This window comes from Podarcis gaigeae (genome assembly GCF_964106915.1).
Source record: "Podarcis gaigeae genome assembly, chromosome: Z".
Lineage (NCBI taxonomy): Eukaryota > Metazoa > Chordata > Lepidosauria > Squamata > Lacertidae > Podarcis > Podarcis gaigeae.
Window position 1 is genome coordinate 46,892,882 of NC_139691.1, and position 23,008 is coordinate 46,915,889.

Genomic DNA, 23,008 nt, shown 5'->3' on the forward strand with positions numbered 1-23,008 from the left:
AACATCAGCAGAAGGATAGTGTACGCTAGAAATCGGAAACAAAGAGATTCCAGGAAAAGAACAATGATTGTAGAAACTGACAGAATACGCAGAATTAGCAAGCATGCCTACTAAATTAAGAACTCAAAATGAAAAACAGGTAATGGGTGAGTGCGGAACTTTGGGGAATATCTACAATGATGTGACGTTAAATTTAACTTTAACAACAGTGATAGGGAAAGGGATAAAATAGGGTGGATAAATTAATGGATATGTAGCTAAATAAGATGTATCTGAACTGCCATGGAAAGAAAGTTGGGTGATCTGAAATCTTCCATATTAATCTCTCTATTTCGCATTCCTTATTTTTGTATTGCCATTGTCAGAGCAGCCGAATGAAGTCAAAAAAGGATTAATTTGTCAAAATTGGATATAATTGTATATTTGAACTGAAAATTAATAAAAAAAAGTTATTTTTTTAAAAAAGGAAAGAAAGTTGGGTGGGGAAGTCTATGTGGATTATAGTAGAAGGGTTAAAATATGATCTGTAAATAGAAAACTGAGAAAAACCCATTAATAATAATAATAATAATAATAATAATAATAGAACAAGCATACAGAATAAGTACCCAATCAGGAAAGGTTATTTTGTGGCTTTTTATGTTTGGAGGAAAGGCAACTAAAGGGGAACATGATGGAAGTTTATAAAAAAATTAAGCACAGCATGGAGAAAGTGGATAGAGAAAAGCTTTTCTCTTCCTTTCACAACACTAGACCTTGTGGACATTCAATAAAGTTTAGTTTTGGAAGATTCTGGACAGACAAAAGGAAGTCTTTCTTCATGTAGCACATATTTGCTCTCCCAGGAGGCCAGGATGACCACCGATTTGGATGGCTTGAAGGCTGGTCTACTCACCAGTTACACAATGGGCCCCTGGTTCCACAGGAGGCAGTAATTGCCAACAACGTTGATGTATTTGAAAAAGCACCTGTAAGGAGTCCCCCCCCCCCTAGATCACATAGCAATGGCCCTACTCATATCCTGGGGAAACTGCAGTTTACTAATTATTAATGTTTATATTCCCCCAACTCTGGTAGTGATGTATGGAAGTGAGAGCTGGACCATAAAGAAGGCTGATCGCCAAAGAATTGGTACTTTTGAATTATGGTGCTGGAGGAGATTCTTGAGAGTCCCATGGACTGCAAGAAGATCAAATGCATCCATTCTTAAGGAAATAAGCCCTGAGTGCTCACTGGAAGGACAGATCCTGAAGCTGAGGCTACAATACTTTGGCCACCTCATGAGAAGAGAAGACTCCCTGGAAAAGACCCTGATGTTGGGAAAGATTGAGGGCACAAGGAGAAGGGGATGACAGAGGACGAGATGGTTGGATAGTGTTCTCGAAGCTACCTGAAGGAGTTTGACCAAACTGCGGGAGGCAGTGGAAGACAGGACTGCCTGGTGTGCTCTGGTCCAGGGGGTCATGAAGAGTCAGACACGACTAAACAACTAAACAACAACATTCCCCCAACTAGCAAAAAAAAAAACGGCATTGAGGGCAACTGGAATAGACTGGATTCTTATGTCAGGTTACGGCTAGCAGATTATCCGGGAGCAAAGGTCCTGCTGGTGGGCGACCTAAATGCAAGGTGATGACCTGATGACCCCAGTTTGGAAACTAAATACAGGCATAAAATAGGGTACCCTGATGACTCTGGCCCGGAGGCGTTCCAACTACCAAGGCAGTCAAAGGAACAACATTCAAATTTTGCCGGAGCCTGCCTCTTCAAATTCTCTAGGCAGCTAAGTTTTCATATCCTAAATGGTTGCACCAGGGGCAATATCCCCAGGAATATACATTCATGTCAGGGGCAAGAACCAGCACAATTGATTATATGTTGGCTGATAGTGAATTGCTAACAAAAATAGTGAACTTAAAAGTGCTCCCATTCTTAGAGGGGGACCATTTCCCTTTGCACCTGCAGATGTCTCCTACAAACGAGTTGCCTTTCCTGAGAACAGTATACCCTGCAGAGATCACCCCATTAGAGAAACCTGGCTGCCAAGTCAAACGGACCCCCGCACTTGACTCCAAACTAAAGGAGATTCTAACCTCTGAAAAATTCCGTACAATTTTAATTGGCTCTGGGGACCCAATTTCTGAGTATGAAAGCCTGCTCCAACAATTAAAACCCCATCTTTTTAATACCACAGAGAAAAGACCAGCTAAACCAATAACATCAAATAAACCCTGGTTTGATGACACCTATTTTGAGGCCAAGAGAGCCCTGCAAAATGCTTACAAAGCCACCCTGACAGCTGAAAATTCTGTCAGACAGCAAGCCTATCCATGCCCTAAAAAGTAAAGGTAAAGGGACCCCTGACCATTAGGTCCAGTCGTGACCGACTCTGGGGTTGCGGCGCTCATCTCACTTTATAGGCCGAGGGAGCCGGCGTACAGCTTCTGGGTCATGTGGCCAGCATGACTAAGCTGCTTCTGGCGAACCGGAGCACCATACGGAAACCACCTATTTATCTACTTGCACTTTGACGTGCTTTCGAGCTGCTAGGTTGGCAGGAGCAGGGACCAAGCAATGGGAGCTCACCCTGTTGCAGGGATTCGAACCGCTGACTTTCTGATCGGCAAGCCCTAGGCTCTGTGGTGCCCCTAACCTTACTCAAAGCACCTCCTTAATAAGTTTACAGAATGGCTAGAGAATGATGATATCCTGGCAATAGAACAAGTGGGCTTCAGACCTGGAAGGTCCACGACAGATCACTGTCTAACGTTACAACATCTCATTGACAAATACAAATCAGGAGGGCAAGCCTCACTATACGCTGCCTTCGTTGATCTAAAAGCAGCCTTCGATACAGTCACCAGAACCAGACTCTGGGACAGACTACAGGGTACCAATACAGATAGAAGGCTTCTGCTCTTAATTCAGCCACTGCACGCAAACACAGCTCTTAAGAGTAGCCGCCTAGGACACCTAACAGACCCCATTAAAACCTTCAAGGGAGTCAGACAAGGGTGCCTTTTGGCCCCTCTAGTATTCAATTTCTATTTAAATAGTTTAGTATCTGTACTCAATGACTTAGAACTCCACCCTCTGAAGCAAATCGGCATAGCTCGGTCCTGTTATATGCTGATGATGCGGTAATTTTATCTAGAACCCCCACTGGACTCAAAAGAGCACTAAGAAAGCTCGCAGCATACTATGAAACTGAATGTCTCAAAATCAACTATCAAAAGACCAAGATACTCACTTTCGGGGGGAAACCAAAGCTTAGAAGCTGGGAACTCCAAGGTCATAAATTAGAACAAGTCATAAATTATAAGTATCTAGGAGTGGTGGTACAGGCCTCAGGAACCAACAAACTTCACATAAACTCCATCAGGAGCTCAGCAGAAAAAACTGCAAACTGTACTCTTAAATTTTTCAGAGCACAAGGGCGCTTTTTTGTCCCCGTGGCCCTAAAATTATACAAGGCTAAAATGTTGGCACAGCTCCTTTGTTAATCCTCTCTGGGCCTGCCTTCCTCTGCTTTCTCCCTCCTTGAAAGAGTTCAGTCCAAACTCTTTAGAGCTCTCCTACAAGTCCCCACATGTGTTTCAAATGCATGGGTTAGACTAGAAACAGGGATGATGAGAGTGGAGGCTTATATCTGCCTAACATCAGTCTAAAAATGGCTGACATTGAATCTGCTCCCCCGAGGAATAGCCCCACTGATCCTCTGTGACCAGTTCCAGTCAGGCTGGCAGACAGCAGTCCTGAACACCCTTTAGAAACTGGTTTTTGCCCCTCAAGCCTTTCTAAGCCCGGGGTTGGGCCAGGCAAAAGCTACGATCAGGCAAAGAATCATAGACAACGAGAGACAACAGGACTGCTCAAGGTGCCCCGACTATAAAATTGGAGAAATCAAGATATACATAGCCGCACCGGCAGCATATCTCTTCTTTCTCGTATCCAAAAATGCAAGAAGGGCTTTTACACTCGCCAGAAGCTCAGCTCTGCCCTCACTGGTCCTGGAAGGAGCCTTTTAAAAAGTCCCATATGCTCAGAGACTACGCCTGTTCATTGGGGGAGATAGGAAGCCCAGAGCCCTTGTTCTTTAGATGTCCCTTTTATGAAGAGGCACGTAGTAAGACCATTGATCCCCTGCTGGTGAGGCTCGCTGACCTCCCAGAAAAACAAAAATTTGACCTTTTCCTGTTAGGCAAAGATCATAAGATGACCCAGATGGTTGCCAGATTCTGTGTACAGATCTGTAGGCACAGACCATCTCCTGACCCAAACTAGTTCATTAAGAAAATCCTCAAACTCGGTTCCATGGGTGACTCAGCTCTCTGCAGTAGTTTATCTTAAAGTTTTAAGTGTCTATACGCTTATCTCATTTATAAATTTTAAATTTATTGTTGTACATTGTTTTAAATGTTTGCTTTCCTTCTGGGATTGTACCCCCAAGTGTGTTTTATAAGCTGGTCTCCAACCGTAATAAATTATCTATCTATGTATTTGAAAAAGGATTAGACAGATCAATGGAGGAGAAAGCAATCGATGGCCACCATGGCTAGGCTATGTTCTGCCTCCACAGATGGAAGCAGTATTGCTTTTGAATACCAGTTTCTGGAAACCACAGGAGGGGGGAGCACTTTTGAGCTTATATCCTGTTTGTAAGCTTGCTGCACGCATCTGGTTGGTCACTGTGAGAAGAAGGTGGTGGGTTAGATGATCCATTGGCCTGATCCAGAAGGCACTTTTTACATTGGTAGGTATAGGATTGCAGCTGAAGATGGCACCAGATGCAACACACACAGGCATCATCAATTTTTAGACTCTAAAACATGGATGGAGAACCTCTGACCCTCACTGGGGCACAATGCCTATCATCCCTCATCAATTACCATGCTAGTAGGAGCTGGTGGGAGTTGGATTCCAACAGCATTTAAAAATAAAATTTGTCCTTTCGCTGCAAATGTATACAAATTTATCTTGGTTATTAATCTGTTAGCCTCGGTGACTCAGGGAAGGAACGCGTTCCAAGGACATAGGAATACTGATCCATTTAGCTCAGGGGTGGGCCCACGGAGCTTGCCCATTTGACCAGTGAGGCCATTTGGGGCAAATCACACCCACATACCCTACGCATGAGGCTGTACATGAGAGTAGGTGCATTTCCTTGCCTTGCTCCAGATGGGAAATCATTTCCTATTGAAACCTTCTGTCCCAGATCTGCTCTTTGAACCTTTGACAACCAAATGTTCAAAGACCTGTGCAGGGCTGTCTGAAAGCCCTTTTGCAAACAGAACCATACAGCTCTTTGAGACTCCTTTTTTTTTTTAGGTTCTAAGAGCAGCAGGACAAGGAGAAGGGCACAAGGAGAAGGGGACGACAGAGAACGAGATGATTGGACAGTGTTCTCAAAGCTACCAGCATAAGTTTGACCAAACTGCAGGAGGCAGTGGAAGGAAGGAGTGCCTGGCGTGCTCTGGTCCAGGGGGTCACGAAGAGTCGGACACGACTAAACGACTAAACAACAACAACAACAAGAGCAGCAGGGTATTTGTAAAAGGGCTTTTGAACAGTCCCACACTTTGTTTTGAAATCCTGACAACTGGAGCTTCAAAGTCCAACATTTGCCTGATGCTGTAGTGGCATCAGGTGACTGACAGGTGGGATGCCCCATCCATCTGTTAACATTGGCCCAGAAGGGGTGGGGACATAAGAATCTGGTATGATAAGAAGCCAGCAAAGATTCCCATCCCTGATCTAGCTGCAATCAGTTCTCCAGGATTCCAGGCAGGGGACATTTCCAGCATTTATCTGGAGGTGCTGATAATTGCTTTTCTTCTTACAGCTTAAACAACAACACATATACAACAAAATAAATAGTCCTCCCCCCTTAGCAACTATGATATGGCACAGAATGAAGCCATTATGTAGAACACAAAAAAGAGAGTCCAGATTATCCAATCCAACACAATGAAATAAAAATAGCACAATCTCACAAATCAAACCAGCCAAAGGATTTCACATGTTGTAGGAAGTCCTCTGTTGTCTGTCTTGTTCATGTTTAATAAAACAGTACCATTCTGCCAAGAATTTGTCTGTGGCTTTTTTTAGCTACTACCACTCCCGTGCCATTTTTAGCTTATTCTTAAGCTTTTCTTTTAACGCAAACTGCCACACCTTTCAGTACCATGACACAAGAGTTGCTTCCAGCCTCTTCCAAAATCTGGTGATCAGCAACACGGCTGCTACCCAGACCCTGAGACCTTTTGCATGCAAAGCAGTGCACTGAACCACAGTTGTCCCCCTAAAACATAATGTGAATTAATAGCACCAACCAAATTTGATTTCACAATGGAAATGCCTCTAGGTAACACCTGTTAATGGAGGGGAGGGTCATTTGGCAAAGGTGGGAACTGCTTATAGTGGGCAAGATATCTGCATAAATTACAGTGGCTTCACACCCTAATTTCAGACATGAGACTGATCTACACTGGGCAGTTATAATGTTAAAAGTGTGTTATAAAAATGTGACACCCGACTGGGAAATTGCCAGAACCAGATGGACTATCAGCTAAATGTTATCATATATTATATAAACAATTATCAATACCATTACAGGAAGTAAAGATGAAATTTTAAGACCTGGTAAGGTCCCAGAGACATGGAAAGAGGCATATATAACATTAATTCCTAAACAAGAGGCAGATCCAACTTAAATAAAAATTATAGGCCAATTTCATTATTAAATAAGGACCATAAATTGTTTGCACATATAATGGCTAACAGGATGAAAATAATCTTGAAAGAATACATTCATCATGATCAAGCAGGATTTCTTCCAGGGAGACAAATGAAAGATAACATGAGAAATATTGATATTTTAGAATACCTGGAAGTGAGAAATGAAAAACAAGCAGCAATTATGCTTATAGATGCAGAAGAGGCCTTTGACAATGTCTATTGGGAATTTATGAAAAAAGTTTTTGAAATAATGGATTCTGGAGAAAATTTCATAAAAGGAATACAGGCAATATATTCAGATCAAAAAGCGGAATTAATTGTCAATCAGGTGGTGACAGACGAATGTAAAATACAAAAGGCAACAAGACAAGGATGTCCGTGGGGGCGAAGGCTGTGAAAAAGCTTAATATGGAGTCCAAATGGCCGAAATATTGGGAAATTTTGGAACAAGAAGGGGACAAACTGAAATTGCAGAGTTTTGAGAAATTAAAAGATAAAGTGCGAGACTGGCTTCATTATTATCAAATAATGGAGGTTTATAAGATGGACAGGAAAATTGGCTTTCAGGTGGAAAAATCAAAATTGGAAACAGAATTGTTAGAATCCAATACAAAAAAATTGTCAAAAATGTATAACTTGCTGTTGAAATGGAATACGCAGGATGAAACGGTGAAATCAGTCATGATTAAGTGGGCACAAGACATTGGTCATAACATTATGTTTGCTGACTGGGAAAAGTTGTGGACCACCGGAATGAAATTTACGGCATGTAATGCCCTAAGAGAGAATATTATGAAAATGATTTATAGGTGGTACATGACCCCAGTCAAGCTTGCAAAAATTTACCACTTGCCTGATAATAAATGTTGGAAATGTAAAGAAAATGAAGGTACTTTCTTCCACCTTTGGTGGACGTGCCCAAAGATTAAGGCGTTCTGGGAAATGACATATAATGAACTGAAAAAGGTATTTAAATATACCTTTCTGAAGAAACCAGAGGCCTTTCTCTTGGGTATTGTCGGCCAATTGGTGCCAAAGAAGGATAGAACATTCTTTATGTATGCTACAACAGCAGCAAGAATACTTATCGCAAAGTATTGGAAGACACAAGATCTACCCACCTTGGAAGAATGGCAGATGAAGGTGATAGACTACATGGGACTGGCAGAAATGACTGGCAGAATCCGAGACCAGGGGAGAGAGACAGCGGAAGAAGATTGGAAGAAATTTAAGGACTATCTTAAGAAACATTGCAAAATTAATGAATGTTAGAATGACATTGGTTTAGAAATTATGTGGTTTCCAGCCGTAATGGATAAGTAAAAAGAAAAGAAAGGTCAAAAACTAAATGAAAATTAAGGGAAAGGATTTTCTGAATTAATAAAATAGAAATTGGAATACAGAGAGGGGAGGTATGCGGAAGTCGGGGAAGTAAGTTATAAGAAAAAAAGGGATTGAAATTATACTTGTCTTTTATTTTTGTCTGTTTTTATTATTGTTTTGTTTTTGTTTTTATACAACTTTTGAAAACTTAATAAAAATCTTTTTTTTAAAAAAAAAACAAGACAAGGATGTCCGCTATCACCATTGCTTTTTATTTTAGTCTTGGAGGCCTTGGCGAGAAATATAAGAGCAGAAGAAAATACTAAAGGAATTAAAGTAGGGAAAAACTCATATAAACTGGAGCATATGCTGATGACCTGATTATTACAGTGGAAAAAACAAAAAAGTCTCTCCCTGTGCAGGAGTTTGGGCAAGTTGCTGGTTTTAAAATAAACAAAAACAAGACTAAATTGTTAGAAAAAGATAAGAAAGAGTTAACTCAAATTACAGAGACAGAGATTCACAAAAGAGCTAAATATTTGGGAATTTGGCTCTCTGCTAGGAATGTTAATATCTATAAGGACAATTATGAGAAATATTGGAATGAAATAAAAAGGAATCAAAAATTTGGGGTAGAATGAATTTATCATTACTAGGAAGAATTGTGGCAATTAAGATGAATGTATTGCCAAAAATGTTGTTCTTGTTTCAGACAATTCCTGTGATAAGTAATGCAGCCTGATGTAAACAATGGCAAAAAGATATTTCAAAAATTATCTGGAAAGGGAAGAGTCCATTGGGTTATGGCCATAGCTTGTTCATGATGAATCTGCAGTCATTTGAGTTTATACTGAAATCCTGAAAAGGAAGTGGGTTTCTCTTTCTTAAACAGTCAAAACCCTTATGAGGGTTGGATTAAGGGTGAGTGTGAGCTATCAGGGCACCTATGTTTCTGTATGGCAGGGGCACAGCCGGCCCAAGACATTTTGGCACCTGAGGTTAACCACAAAATGGTGCCCCCTCTCCCTGTCAGGGAAGAAGGGGCAAGTGAAGATCTACATCAGCAACAAGCGGGGAATAATGATCTACATCAGGATCTGCCACCCCTGTGTAAACCACAGATTAGGAAATATCCCATCAAATCCAAAAGGATGACAATGTGCTTGAAGGCAAGGAGAAAGCTTCCATCAGAAAACTGGAGCCTTGCAAAAATTAAAAGAAACCGAAGTAGTCATATTTAGCACATAAGACGAATGGGGGAAAATCCATAGTAGGGCAGTTCCTTGCTAAGGGCCAACAAAATAATGAGGATGCTTTCAAGTTCTCCAGAACTCACCACCAGTCAAAGCAATGAATGAAGACACAATTGGATTGTTGTAAAAAATGGCTATTGAGGGCTTTATGGCTATAACACCATGACAGTTTCTTCCTCCCACCCCCCACCCCACCTGCCAAAAATAAAAATAAGCAAAAATCCTGCTTTGCTCAACAGCCAGCCTGATAAAGAATTTTGGAGAACTCAAAAGCTTGGTCACACATTTTGGTGGGCCCCAAGAGGATAATTGCCTGCACTGCGGATTTTAGACTTGCCCAGATATGTAGGAGGCAAACAAACTAACAAAGGAATTTGAGGAGCATTCTTTTCTTTTTCTTTTTTTAATGACCACCACTTAACATTTATTTAAATATGTGAAAAACAGGAAATAATTCAGGGAGGCAGTTGGACTGTTACATGACAAAGGAGTGAAAGGCATGCTAAAGGAAGATAAGGAGGTTGAAGAGAAACTGAATGAATTCTTTGAGTTTTTCTTCACTATGGAAGATTTTCACACTGCCCACCTCAACTGATATATATATATATATATATTTAGGAAGGATGTCTAAAGAACTGAGGTAGACAAAGATGACAAAGGATGGAATTTAACGGCTCAGAGACAGATTAAAAATTTTGAAAAGTCACAGAGCCCAGATGGCATCTATTCAAGAGTTCTTAACCCAAATATAAACTGCTGATTTTCTAATCATGTGGTATGGGAACCGTACCTACAGGGCTGGACTAGAACCTGGGATACAAGGGTTCAAATCCCAACTCAGCCATGAAGCTCATTGGGTGACCTTGGGCCAGTCACTTAGCTTAGCCTATCTGGGAGGGTCGTTATGGAGATTAAATGGGGTGGGGGACCATGCATCCCACCTGGAGCTCCTTCGGGGGGAAAAGTAGGATGTAAATGCATTAAATCAATCAATAAATAAATCAATATTAGAGGGCTGCACTTGGAAGGTAGCCAGCACAATGCCGTTTTTAAAAGAAAAAGAGAAACATTGCTGGCTGGTTAAGTAGCTTAATCCCTATTAAATGGTTGGGAAGTATTATTAAAAAATTAGTTTGACTTCACTGCAAAGACGCGCTCCTCAATTGTCTCCTGAGACAGACAGATGCCAACCATATTATTAAAGATAAAATTGTTAAGCATGTTGAAGAACAAGTCTTATTGCAGAAGAATTAGTATGGCTTCTGCAAAGAGAAGTCCTGCCTCATCAACAATCTGCAGCCTTTTTTTTAATACGTAGGTTTTGAGGAATGATTTGTTAGATTTTATACCAGGTGATCCCTCATTAGTTGTTCCTGAGCAAATTTAGTAAGAGAACAGAATGTCTTTTGAAAGGGGTAGAGAGGCTGATTCATTTATCAAGTCCTAAATGACTTGGGAGCTAAACACAGTGGAGTAGCATGGGGGACAAGGAAGGTCATAGCCCCGGGCAAAGAATACTGAGGGGGGCTTAACCAGGTGCTCCCATGACAGGCTCTGTCACCAAGACCACGTGGCTGCCACATTCTGGAGCCATGGGAACATGAGCTTTGCCCGGGCTGGGCCTTCGGGGCTGTGCAGTGGCTTCTTCCCCATGTGGCCAGCAAAGGGACACTTGCTCCTGGGTGGAACTCCTGCTGGCCAGAGCCCAGCCCTGGCCCACGCTGGCCCTTCCCTGGGGCCTCTCTCCTGGTGTGTGTCTTTAGGCAAGGTGCACAACCCATGGTGGGAGCAATGGAGAGGACAGTCACCCACTCAACCGGGAGTGGGACTCAACCTCGCACTGTGTGGCCAAGGAGAGGCGGACAGGCAGGAAGGGCTTCGCTTGGGGTCTCAGCCTGTTCTCTGTCACCCTCCGTGACAGGAACTCCAGCCACCACTCCCCCCACCTGAGATCTTGCCAAACGAAGAGGGTGAATGTGGCAACTGGCATGGAACCTCCATGAGGAATGGCTGCCCAAGGTGTACAGCAAGGTCCACCTGTTGCCTACCACGCAATGCCATGAGGAGGTTAGAGGGAGCGATCATTGCCTTTCCCCGGATGCTGCCAACCCATGGTATGCCACTGGCTAAACATATACCTCTTCACTAGGGATGGCGGAAGAAATTCAGTTCAGTACATATTTAATGGTGAACCTGCCTAATCCACACTTTCTGATACACAACCAGCCTTTGAAATTCGTACTTCTCTGAAATTTATGACACAATTCTCTGACAAACCAATGCTTAAAATATAAGTGTGCAGGAAAAATACAGATGTTAGTGAAAATAACATACTGACATTTCATTATATAGGGGGAAATTGCTTACTAAAATGTGTACATTAGTCAAAATTGCATACAAAAATGTGTTTTCAGATAAATACACCCTAAAATGCTGGTGAACTTTCATGAGGATTAAAAAAACAAAAACAAATTGCAAATTGCTGCAGAAATATGATTTTAAGAATGGAAAATGTGAAAGCAGGAGAACTGAAAGTGACAGATCCATCCCTAGTCTTTATTCAGGCTATTGAAAGTGGCTGGTTTATTTCAGAGAAATGTCTCCCTATTGTACCATCTCATTTTGTTTTGTATCGCCGTTATGTATAAACAATGTTTATAAACCTCCCTGAGTTAGGAATTTCAGTTCCCTGTGTTTCCAATCCTACATTTACTTCTACACATCTCTAAATCAGTTTGCAAATTTATTTATTTTTAAAGGTCCTCATGATAATCCATCAAAATTTTAGCATGAATTTCCCCAAACAGGCACAGTTTTTATATGCAACTTTGCTTAATGTACACGTTTTTTGAACAGCAATATATACCACATATAATGCATTTTTGTATGTTTTCTTTTCTTTACTAATATATGCATTTAGATGTGCACTTCAATAGACATACCTGGGCTGGAGAACTGTGTTGTAAAATTCAGATTTCAAAGGGCGGCTGTGATCCTCTTCACATATTGTCTCAGAAAGTGTAAATTGCAAGGGTTGGCCTATATATGCAAACTGAATCAAATTGCTCCCCCATGCCTCCCCTCATCTTGCACGGGATAGAAGCATAGTACAGTGGTACCACGGGTTAAGAACTTAATTTGTTCCAGAGGTCCGTTCTTAACCTGAAACTGTGTTTAACCTGAGGTACCACTTTAGCTAATGGGGCCTCCCGCTGCTGCCACGCCGCCAGAGCATGATTTCTGTTCCCATCCTGAAGCAAAGTTCTTAACCCGAGGTACTATTTCTGGGTTAGCAGAGTCTGTAAGCTGAAGCGTCTGTAACCTGAAGCGTATGTAACCCGAGGTACCACTGTACACAAAGATTTTTAATGTTTAATAATTTTAACTGTATAGAGCAAGCCTCTCTCTTCTCCACATTCTGTCTCCAGCTTTCCCTAAATGGTGCCATTAGACTAAGACTTTGGGGCAGACATTGTGGTCTGCAAACAGCAGAATGAGCAAAAAGGGCCCCCAAGCGCAACAGGACAGGCACATCATGTTTTGAGGTAAGTAAAGCACTTGTTTTAAGTAAGTGAACTTAAAGCAGTCTTTTGACCACCCAAAATGTGATTAAAATCAGCATGTAAAATTACCACAGCAGACCACTGCTTTCTCCACTGGGTTCTCACAGTTGCCACTGCGGTGCCCCCATTTATGTGAACCGGCTGCTGGTCATGATCCACCTGCTGATGCCCAATGTTCCAGTCAGCCATTCTGCCTGTGAGCACAGAAGTAACTACTTCATGTCCTGGAACACAGAGCTCATTCCCTTGGGATGCTTGGAACTCCTGGTGGGTCTTTCTCCGGTCAGAGTCACACGAGAGAGTTGAAAGAGGTGGGTTAGAAACACAAGAATAGGGATGCCAGCTTCAATTTCTCATTTTTCCAATCTTAAGTTCTTCACATTTCCATATCAGTTCGCATTTTTAAAAAAGACTTTATGAAAATTCTGAAGTGTTTTGGTGCAAATTACTCCAAACAGCCACATTCTTGAAGGCAGTTTTGTCTAATGTACATGTTTTTGCAAAGCAGTTTCTCCTAATATAATGCATATTTATATGCAATTATTTACTAATAAATGCACACTTTGCCTGAGCATATGTACACATTACTTAGCTGGAGAACTACATTGCAAAATTCAGAGAAGTGTGGGTTGAAAGAAAGCTGTGTTTCACTGTGTGAAAGTGCAAACAAGGTAGGTTTGCATTTAGCTGCAAACCAATTTACTTTCTCACCAGTCCTTACCGAAGGTCTTCAGAAGTGCCCTGCCATAATTGCAAAAGACTGGAAAGGTGAAAATGGATGTTCAGTACAAAAATGGGCATCCTTTTATCTGGCCAAACACTTTGGCAAAGAAACTGAACAAACAAATATACAAGAAAGACTTTGCAGCTTTGCAAAATAATGTTTTTATTCAATAGACTAATAAGCAAAGTGGCAAGGGCTTATTCCATCCCTGGATGGTTAAGTCCAGTTGCAGACACATGGCACACTGATACACTATTATGCCATTGCTGTATAGCTCAGTTGGTTAGAGCATGGTCTGATAATGCCAAGGTTGCAGGTTCAATCCTTGTTTGGAACAGCTGCCTATTCCTGCGTCTCAGGGGGTTGGACCAGATGATCCTCAGGGTCCCTTCCAATTCTATAATTCTATGATAAATAAGAGGCAATACTTCTATACTCATGAAGCGAACTAAGATTTCTTCTCCACCTACACTCGGAGAGGGAAAAATGGTGTACCACATCCTTTCCTAAAAATAAATGCTTTGGTATGTGTTTGTTTTTTAAGTGCCCTGTTGAATCAGACCAAGGGCCTATCTATTCTAGCCTTCTTCCAGCAAGGACCTGCCAGATGTCTCTTAACAGCTCACAAGTAAGAGCAGGAAGTCAAAACCCCTTCCTCTGCTGTGACTACCTAGGAACTGGCATTCAGGGGCTGACTGCCTCTGATCATGGAGGTTTTACCTCGTAATGGGAATTGTTTGTGTGTGTGTGCGTGTGTGTGTGGAGGAATTGTGTTTGGGGGCTGCAAAGTGTGAGGAGGGTTTAACCCTTTCCTCCTCTGCCTTATCAGTTTGCATTTTTTCAAGACTTTATGAAAATTCATAAGCATTTTAGTGCAAATTTCTGCTAACAGGCACATTCTCAAATGCAGTTTTGCCTAATGTACATGTTTTTGCAAACAATTTCCCCATAATACAATAGAGTTTTCTGCATTGTTTTCAGAAATATACTGCTTTTTGTGCAGAGAGCTTGGTTGAGGAACTGCACCACAAAACTCAAGAAAGTGCCCAATATCAAAGGAGTGCTTTGTTTCATTTCGCTCATGTGTTTGGGACGTGCAGATGAGGCAGGTTTACATTAAAATGTGAAGAGGAGAAATTATCACTAGTCCCCAAATACAAATGTCATGTTCAGCACTGTGTAAAATCTGGCCCCAATATTTATCTATTTAAAAGCATTTACCGTATTTTTCGCTCTATAACACGCACCCGACCATAACACGCACGTAGTTTTTAGAGGAGGAAAATCCGTAGGCATGCCACCCGTAGGCATTCCCTCCATAACACGCACAGACATTTCCCCTTACTTTCTAGGAGGAAAAAAGTGAGTGTTATGGTGCAAAAAATACGGTATATACAGCTTAATATTTCAACAATCTCTGAGTGATGGTGAGAGCCATTGATATGCTTCCTTTCCCCCATTAATTTATCCAATCCCCCCCCCACACACACACCCTAAAGCTAAAGGCCAAAATCCCACCTAGTCTACCATCCTGGTCAACTAAATGAAAGTGAGACCTGCACTCAACAGCACTCCCCACACTTGTGAGCATTAGGACACAAAGCTGTGGGCAGGATTCCTGCATTATAAGGGTTTGGACTAGATGACTTCTGGGGTCCCTTCCAACTCTACAGTTCTGCGATTCTAGGATTCCTAGCAACTGGCATTGGGGGGGGCATACACCCTCCAATGCAGGAGATGGTACATAGCCATTGTGCATGAAGTGTTGTATCCCCTAAGCTTGTGGAACTTCCTCCCAACTCAGACTGGACAGCCACTCTCCTTGCTGAACTTCAGGCGCATGGTGAAGACTTTCTGATACCAGCAGGCATTTAAAGGAAGTGCTCAGGATTATATTTTTCCCCCGTTATTTATTTATACTATTTATATACTGTTCTTTATCCAAAGATCCCACCATCATAATTTATGTAGCAAAATCATAAAAGCACAATACAGAGCATAATAATACGCAGCTTAAGGATAAAATGATCAGTGGCTCAGAGTACCTTTCGTCAGCTTTGGCTGGTGACCCAGCTATGCCCCTATCTGGACAGGGATAACCTAACTACTGTTGTCTATGCTCTGGTAACCTCAAGGGTAGATTACTGCAATGCGTATATGTAGGGCTGCCTCTGAAGACGGTTTGGAAACTTCAGTTACTGCAGAATTCAGCTGCCACGTTGCTCACCAGAGCAAGACAGTTTGAGGATATTACACTGATCCTGGTCCGACTGCACTGGCTACCAATTAGTTTCCAGGTCCAATTCAAAGTGCTGGTTTTGAAAGCCTTAAACGATTCAGGACTGCAATACCTCAAGGACCGCCTCTTTCCATATGAACCTACTCAGACCCTGAGTTCATCTTCTTGAGGCCCTTCTTCATGTGCCTCCTCCCCGAGAGGTCTGGAGGGTGGCAACATGAGAACGGGGCCTTCTCTACAGTGGCTCCCTGTCTGTGAAATGTTCTCCTCAGAGACGTTCACGTGGCACTTTCATTATTTTTATTTTTATTATATATTTTGTGGTTTTATATTTTGATTTTGTTCTGATAACACCTTGAGACCTCTGGGTATAGTGTGATATATATAAATTAATAAATAAAATAAAACAAAATAAAATAAAAACCATAATAACAGGGGGGCCCTCCACATAAGTATTTAACAGGCCATAGATTGCTTAACGGTCATAGGCCTGGGTAGAGAGGAATATTTTTACCTGGCAGCTAAAGATATGTAATGATGGTGCCAGGTGAGCCTCTCTGGGGAGAACATTCCACAAACGGGGAATTTGGTTTTATGATTAATTTTTATTGTTGCCTTATGGTGTTAATTTATGTACACAGCTTACAAATGCTAATGAAAAACACTGGAAATCAACAAAGGTTTCTATGTGGGAACCTTACAAATGTATGGAACGTTGCTTTTTCTGAACATCTGGTCAGATCCAGACATGTAATCTGGGGTGAAGCCAAATCAGACAGTTCTGAGGCAGACTGCTTCCCATTTTCTGATTATATAAATTGGGAGAGTCATATAAGCAACTCCTCCCGCGACTCACTCCTCATTGCAGCAGTACTACATAGACATGTCTTACATATTCAGTTACATACAGCAAGAGTCTTACATATGACTCTTGCTAAATGTAACTGCATGTCTATAACATGTCTATAACCAAAAATGCGCCGTCTGTGCTTCTGTTACTGCTTACATGGTTATGTGTTAGTTTGCTTCTGCGGCAAAGAAATAAAAATTATTATTTTAAGAAGTAAGAAATGCCAATGATTAAAACTCTTTAAATAAACTAAATAACTAAGTATGGCTAATAGCCATTGAAGCCTCATGAATTTGTCAGATCCTCTTTAAAAACACCCAAGCTGGCAACATCACTACATGATTGAGGGAGTGAATTCAATAGTTTTGATTATGTGAAGGAGGACTTTGTGTCTCCTGAATCTTCCCAACATTCATTCATTCTTATTTATTTATTTATTTATTTATTTATTTATTTATTTATACCCTGCCCATCTGGTTGAGTTTCCCCAGCCACTCTGGGCGGCTTTCAACAGAACCTTAAAAACAGAATAAAACTTCAAACATTAAAAATTTCCCCAAACAGAGCTGCCTTCAGATGTCTTCTAAAAGTTGGATAGTTGTTTATTTCCTTGACATCTGATGGGCGGGCGTTCCACGGGGCAGGTGCCACTACCAAGAAGGCCCTCTGTCTGGTTTTCTGTAATCTCACTTCTTGGAGTGAGGGAACCACCAGAAGGCCATCAAAGCTGGACCTCAGTGTCTGAGTTGAACAATTAGGGTGGAGACGTTCCTTCTGGTATACTGGGCTGAGGTCGTTTAGGGCTTTAAAGGTTAGCACCAACACTTTGAATTGTGCTCGGAAACGAACTGGGAGCCAATGTAGGTCTTTCAGGACCAGTGTTATATGGTCTCAGTGACTGTTCCCAGTCACCAGTCTAGCTGTCGCATTCTGGATTAGTTGTAGTTTCCGGGTCACCTTCAAAGGCAGCCCCACCTAGAGCGCATTGTAGTAGTCCTAGCGGGAGATAACTAGAGCATGCATCACTCTGGTGAGACAGTCTGTGGGCAGGTAGGGTCTCAGCTTGCATACCAGATCGAACTGGTAGACAGCTGCCCTGGACCCAGAATTGACCTGCGCCTCCATGGACAGCTGTGAGTCCAAAATGACTCCCAGGCTGTGCACCTGGTCCTTCAGGGGCACAGTTACCCCATTCAGGACCAGGGAGTCCCCCACACCCGCCTGCCCCCTGTCTAAATTCTAGCATGAAGGCTAGAGAAACATTCTGCTTCTTCACTTTTTCTGCTCCACGCTTAATTCTTTATATCTCTATCACTTCTCCTCTTAGTCATATTTTTTTGAAACTAAAAAGCTTCAAATGTTGTAACCTTTTCTCAGAGGAAAATCATACCACCTCCTTGGTTCTTTTGACTGCCCTTTTCTGAACATTTTACCAGCTCTACAACATCCTTTCTGAGGTGAGGTAATGACATCATAGCATTTTTTCAGCAGCAAATTGCCCCAAATTAGCTACACATGAAGATATCCTATTATCTATCTTGACTCTCACCTTGGTCCTTGGCTGGATTCCAGCATAATGAGAAAGAATGAGGAAAAAAATTTCTCTATTGACTTTCTCTACATAATGAAAAACTTTTTAATATATACGTACATCTATCACATCTGCCTGCTATTTGTTTCCCTCTGTTACATGTCCTACTCAGAGCAGACCCAATGAAATTAAACATGACTAGTTGTCTTAATATCCATCAAATTCAAGGGGTCTTCTCTGAAGAGAATTTAGTTGGATGCAACTACGTGTATATTCCCCCCCCCCCCCCGTGCATCTTCATCAAGCTACTGGATCTCAATTTGCTGGTTTAAAAAAAGACAGCAGATCCTACAACTTGGAAGTCTTGACAACCGTGGTCTGCAGCAGTAAACCCTGAAGTTGTTCTCACACTTGTGAAAACCCCTCCTTCTCAATTTGGCCCTTCACTGTCCTTACAGAGTGACACCAGAGCAAACGAGGAAGCAGCCTTACCTTGTCCACCTTCATGTGAAGATATAAGCCAAAAAGCACTGTCCCAACGAGCTGTGCGATAACAAACATGGCCATCAAGCTTGTGAAGGCTTTCATGGTGAAGCCAGCAGGTCTTGGGGTTGTGGATGGATAAGGCTCACCAGAGTCCATGTGTCTCTATCTCCTGAATTCTTGCGTCTCTGAGTCTCTTGAAAAACACCTCGCTACTTACTCTGCGCAAGAGAGCAACAAGTGCTGTGTGTGTGTGTGTGTGTGTGTGTGTGTGTGTGTGTGTGTGTGCCTGCCCACCTCTTCCTGGGGAGGAAACTCATCTTCCATTTGTTCACACTCCTCTTCCACAACAACAGCGACAACAAAGTCATTTCCTGAATTCATCGTTTGCCATTCACTTCCATGGGTTGTCACAAGTTCCTCCTCCAGCAACTTCATTCTTCTGCCCACCCCCCACCTTTTCCCCCTATCTTAGACAGACTTTTTTTTTTCTTTCCTCTTCACGCACACCCCAACCTCTTCCTGGCTTCAAAGAAAGAAAGCATCGGTGACTAAGGACGGGCAAGTCTGTCAATTCTGGGTTCAGTTTCTCATTTTTCCCATCCAACACTAAATTCTCCACATTTCCACATCAGTTTGCAATTTTTGTTAAGTCCTTGTGAAAATTTGTTGGCATTTTAGTATGAATCGCTCCTAGTACATTCATATTTGTATGACATTTAATGTACACATTTTTGCAGAGCAATTTCCCCTAATGTAGTGCATCTTCACAATTTTCACTAAAAAAAAATATGTACACTTTACCCTAGTGTCTGTAATTTGGAACACATTACTTGCCCAAAGAGCTGCATGACAAAATGTGGAGAATTTCAAAGAATGGCTGTGTTTCAGAGGTCATATGGTTTCAGAAAATGTGAATTTGCTAAGTTTGCCTGGATTCTGTTTCCCCTCCCCCTCCTTATTTATGGCAGCCTTTTCCAACATGGGGCCCTCCGTTTGACTCAGTCAGGGTTGATTGATCAACATTGGTGATCAATCTCTTCTTCATGGTATCTAAATAAAATCACAAGCAGGTAGCGTTATCGCCCCCATCCTGACTCTCATATCCTGCACGTGGATGCTGGGGGCATAAGAATATAAGAAGAGCCAACTGGATCAGGCCAATGACCTACCTAGTCGAGCATCCTGCTCTCATAGTAGCCCACCAGATGGGAAACCATCAAGAAGGACCCAAGCCATAGCTGTCAACTTTCCCCTTTTCTTGTGAGGAATCCTATTTGGAATAAGGGAATTTCCATTTAAAAAAGGGAAACATTGGCAGCTATGACCCAAGCACATCTTAGATGGGTTGGACATGCTGAAGAAGGTGCTGGAGGCCCAAAGACCAGGGTGACTTCAAAGCGGAGGACGCAGCAGGCAGTTCCCTATCAGTGGTGCCAAATCCAAGCAAATGTTAGCTCCAGTCCTGTTCAATCGATCCAGCAATTATGAACGTTAAAGAAGGGATTAATTCCTCAGGCAGTATGAAAAGACTTTCTGTGACTTTTGAATAGATGGGAGCCCCCAACTACTGCCACTGTTGACAGCCTGTTGCCCCTTCACTCTGCTTGAATGGGTTATGTCACAATGGTTCCTTCATCAGGTGTTTGTGAGCATGAAAATGCTGTTGGGAGTTTCAGCAGTGAAGGCTCAGACATAACATACTGTTTGAAAGTCTGAACATTTCCTCTTTTTTTATTTAACAAAATTTATATACCACTTTTATCATTGATATACAAATTATTAGGAGAGTAAGTTAAAAATATACTGTAGTTGATTCCCTTATAGGCTAGTTTACATACTTTATTCCTTCTTATACTTCTATCCCACCTTTCCTCCACAGAGCATACACACTTCAGCCTCCACCTTCTCCATTTTATCCTGACAGCAATATTGTGAGCTAGGGCCATAGCTCAGTGGTAGAACAACTGCTTAGCATGCAGAAGGCATCAGGTTCAGTCCCCAGGATCTCCTGGTGGGACTGGGAGTGCTCCCTCTGCGCTTCGGAGGCTTCACGTTGCTATCACTGAAGCCAAGGAGCCTGAATTCGCTCCATAGGACGCACACACATTTCCCCTTAATTTTGGAGGGGGGGAAGTGCGTCCTATAGAGCGAAAAATAACCCTCTGTAGAATTTTGCTTCATGTTTCAGAGGGCTTTTGTTTGCAAGTTTATACAAATATAATGGGTCAATTTATCTCCATTGGGTGGTATCCAAATAGCGTTACCACCTTTGGTTGGGCAAAATAAGAGACAAATCTAGGGGAGGGGAAATGAGGGGGGGGGGTAAAAATTACTTTACCTGGTGCAGAATGAAATGACTTCAAAGCAATCCATTACACTGGGTTGTTTCCAATGCTGGTCATACTCATAGAGTAGTCCCAAGGAAATTTATGAATCCAAGTTAGCGATGCACATTAATTTCTTTTTTTATATAATATTTATTAAGGTTTCAAATGATTACAGAAATAAAGACAAAGAAAAAAGAAAAAGCAGTAAAAAAAAGATACAATTAAAGAAAAAAGAAAAAACAAATCAATCTTTCCATACCTTATCTTTCACCTGCTTATTTCCTTGACCTCCTCACACCTCCCTTTTTTGTATTCTAGTTCAAAAGTTATTTCAGCAAGTCCTTACCCTTTTTGCTTTTATCTTAATATTTTATCATAATATATGATGGCTTTACATTTTCATATGTTAACAATCCATTTTTACGTACCCCTTAAAAACATTACTGCTAAAACCACATAACTTCATTCCAGCATCCCTCTAACATTTCTTAATTTTACAGTGTTTCTGTAAGTAGTCTTTAAATTTCTTCCAGTCTTCTCCCTGGTCTCGGATTCTGCCAGTCATTTCCGCCAGTTCCATGTAGTCCATCACTTTCATCTGCCATTCTTCCCAGGTGGGTAGATCTTGTGTCTTCCAATACTTTGCGATGAGTATTCTTGCTGCTGTTGTTGCATACATAAAGAATGTTCTATCCTTCTTTGACACCAGTTGGCCGACCGTGCCCAGGCAAAAGGCCTCTGGTTTCTTCAAGAAGGTATATTTAAATACCTTTTTCATTTCATTATAGATCATCTCCCAGAAAGCCTTAATCCTTGAGCACGTCCACCAAAGGTGAAAGAATGTACCTTCATTTTCTTTACATTTCCAACACTTATCATCGGGCAAATGATATATTTTTGCAAGCTTGACTAGTGTCATGTACCACCTGTATATCATTTTCATAATATTCTCTCTTAAGGCATTACATGCCGTAAATTTCATACCTGTGGTCCATAACTGTTCCCAGTCAGCAAACATAATGTTATGTCCAACATCTTGTGCCCATTTTATCATAGCAGATTTCGCCATTTCATCCTGAGTATTCCATTTCAACAGCAAGTTATACATTCTTGATAGTATCTTAGTTTTGGGATCTAACAGTTCTGTTTCTAATTTTGATTTTTCCACCTGGAAGCCAATTTTCTTGTCCAGATTGTAAGCCTCCCTTATTTGATAATAATGAAGCCAATCTCGCACTTTATCTTTTAGTTTCTCAAAGCTCTGCAATTTCAATTTATCTCCTTCTTGTTCCAAAATCTCCCAATATTTCAGCCATTTGGCCTCCATATTAAGCTTTTTCTGAGCCTTCGCTTCCATCGGTGACAACCACCTTGGGGTTTTACTTTCAAGTAGATCTTTATATCTTATCCAAACATTAAACAATGCTTTCCTGACAATATGGTTTTTAAATGCTTTGTGTGCTTTGACCTTATCATACCACAAGTATGCATGCCACCCAAATACATTATTAAAGCCTTCTAAACCCAAAATGTCTGTGTTCTCAAGAAGCAGCCCTTCTTTCAGCCAGCAAAATGCGGCTGATTCATAGTAAAGTTTAAGGTCTGGCAGGACAAATCCACCTCTTTCCTTTGCATCAGTTAGTATTTTAAATTTTATTCTGGGCTTCTTGCCCTGCCAGACAAATCTAGAAATATCTCTCTGCCACTTCTTGAAACAATCCATTTTGTCCAAAATTTGCAATGATTGAAACAAAAACAACATTCTTGGCAATACATTCATTTTTATAGCAGCAATACGGCCTAGCAAGGAAAGCTTCAGATTTGACCATATTTTTAAATCCCTTTTCACTTCTGACCAGCATTTTTCATAGTTGTCTTTAAATAAATTCACATTCTTAGCAGTCATATTAACCCCCAGGTATTTTACTTTCTTAACCAGCGTTAAACCTGTCTCCTTCTGAAACCTCTCTTTCT

General features: G+C 41.5%; 1 protein-coding gene across 1 annotated transcript in view; it reads right to left on the minus strand.

The window, feature by feature from the left end:
* CD40LG (CD40 ligand) overlaps positions 1-19,086 on the minus strand; it is a 28,319-nt gene extending 9,233 nt beyond the window's left edge. The window contains exon 1 of the mRNA XM_083723115.1: positions 18,714-19,086. Coding sequence (XP_083579241.1) covers positions 18,714-18,863 — 150 coding nt within the window. The 5' untranslated portion in view covers positions 18,864-19,086. The remainder of the gene's footprint in view (positions 1-18,713) is intronic.
* Positions 19,087-23,008: the final 3,922 nt, after the last annotated feature.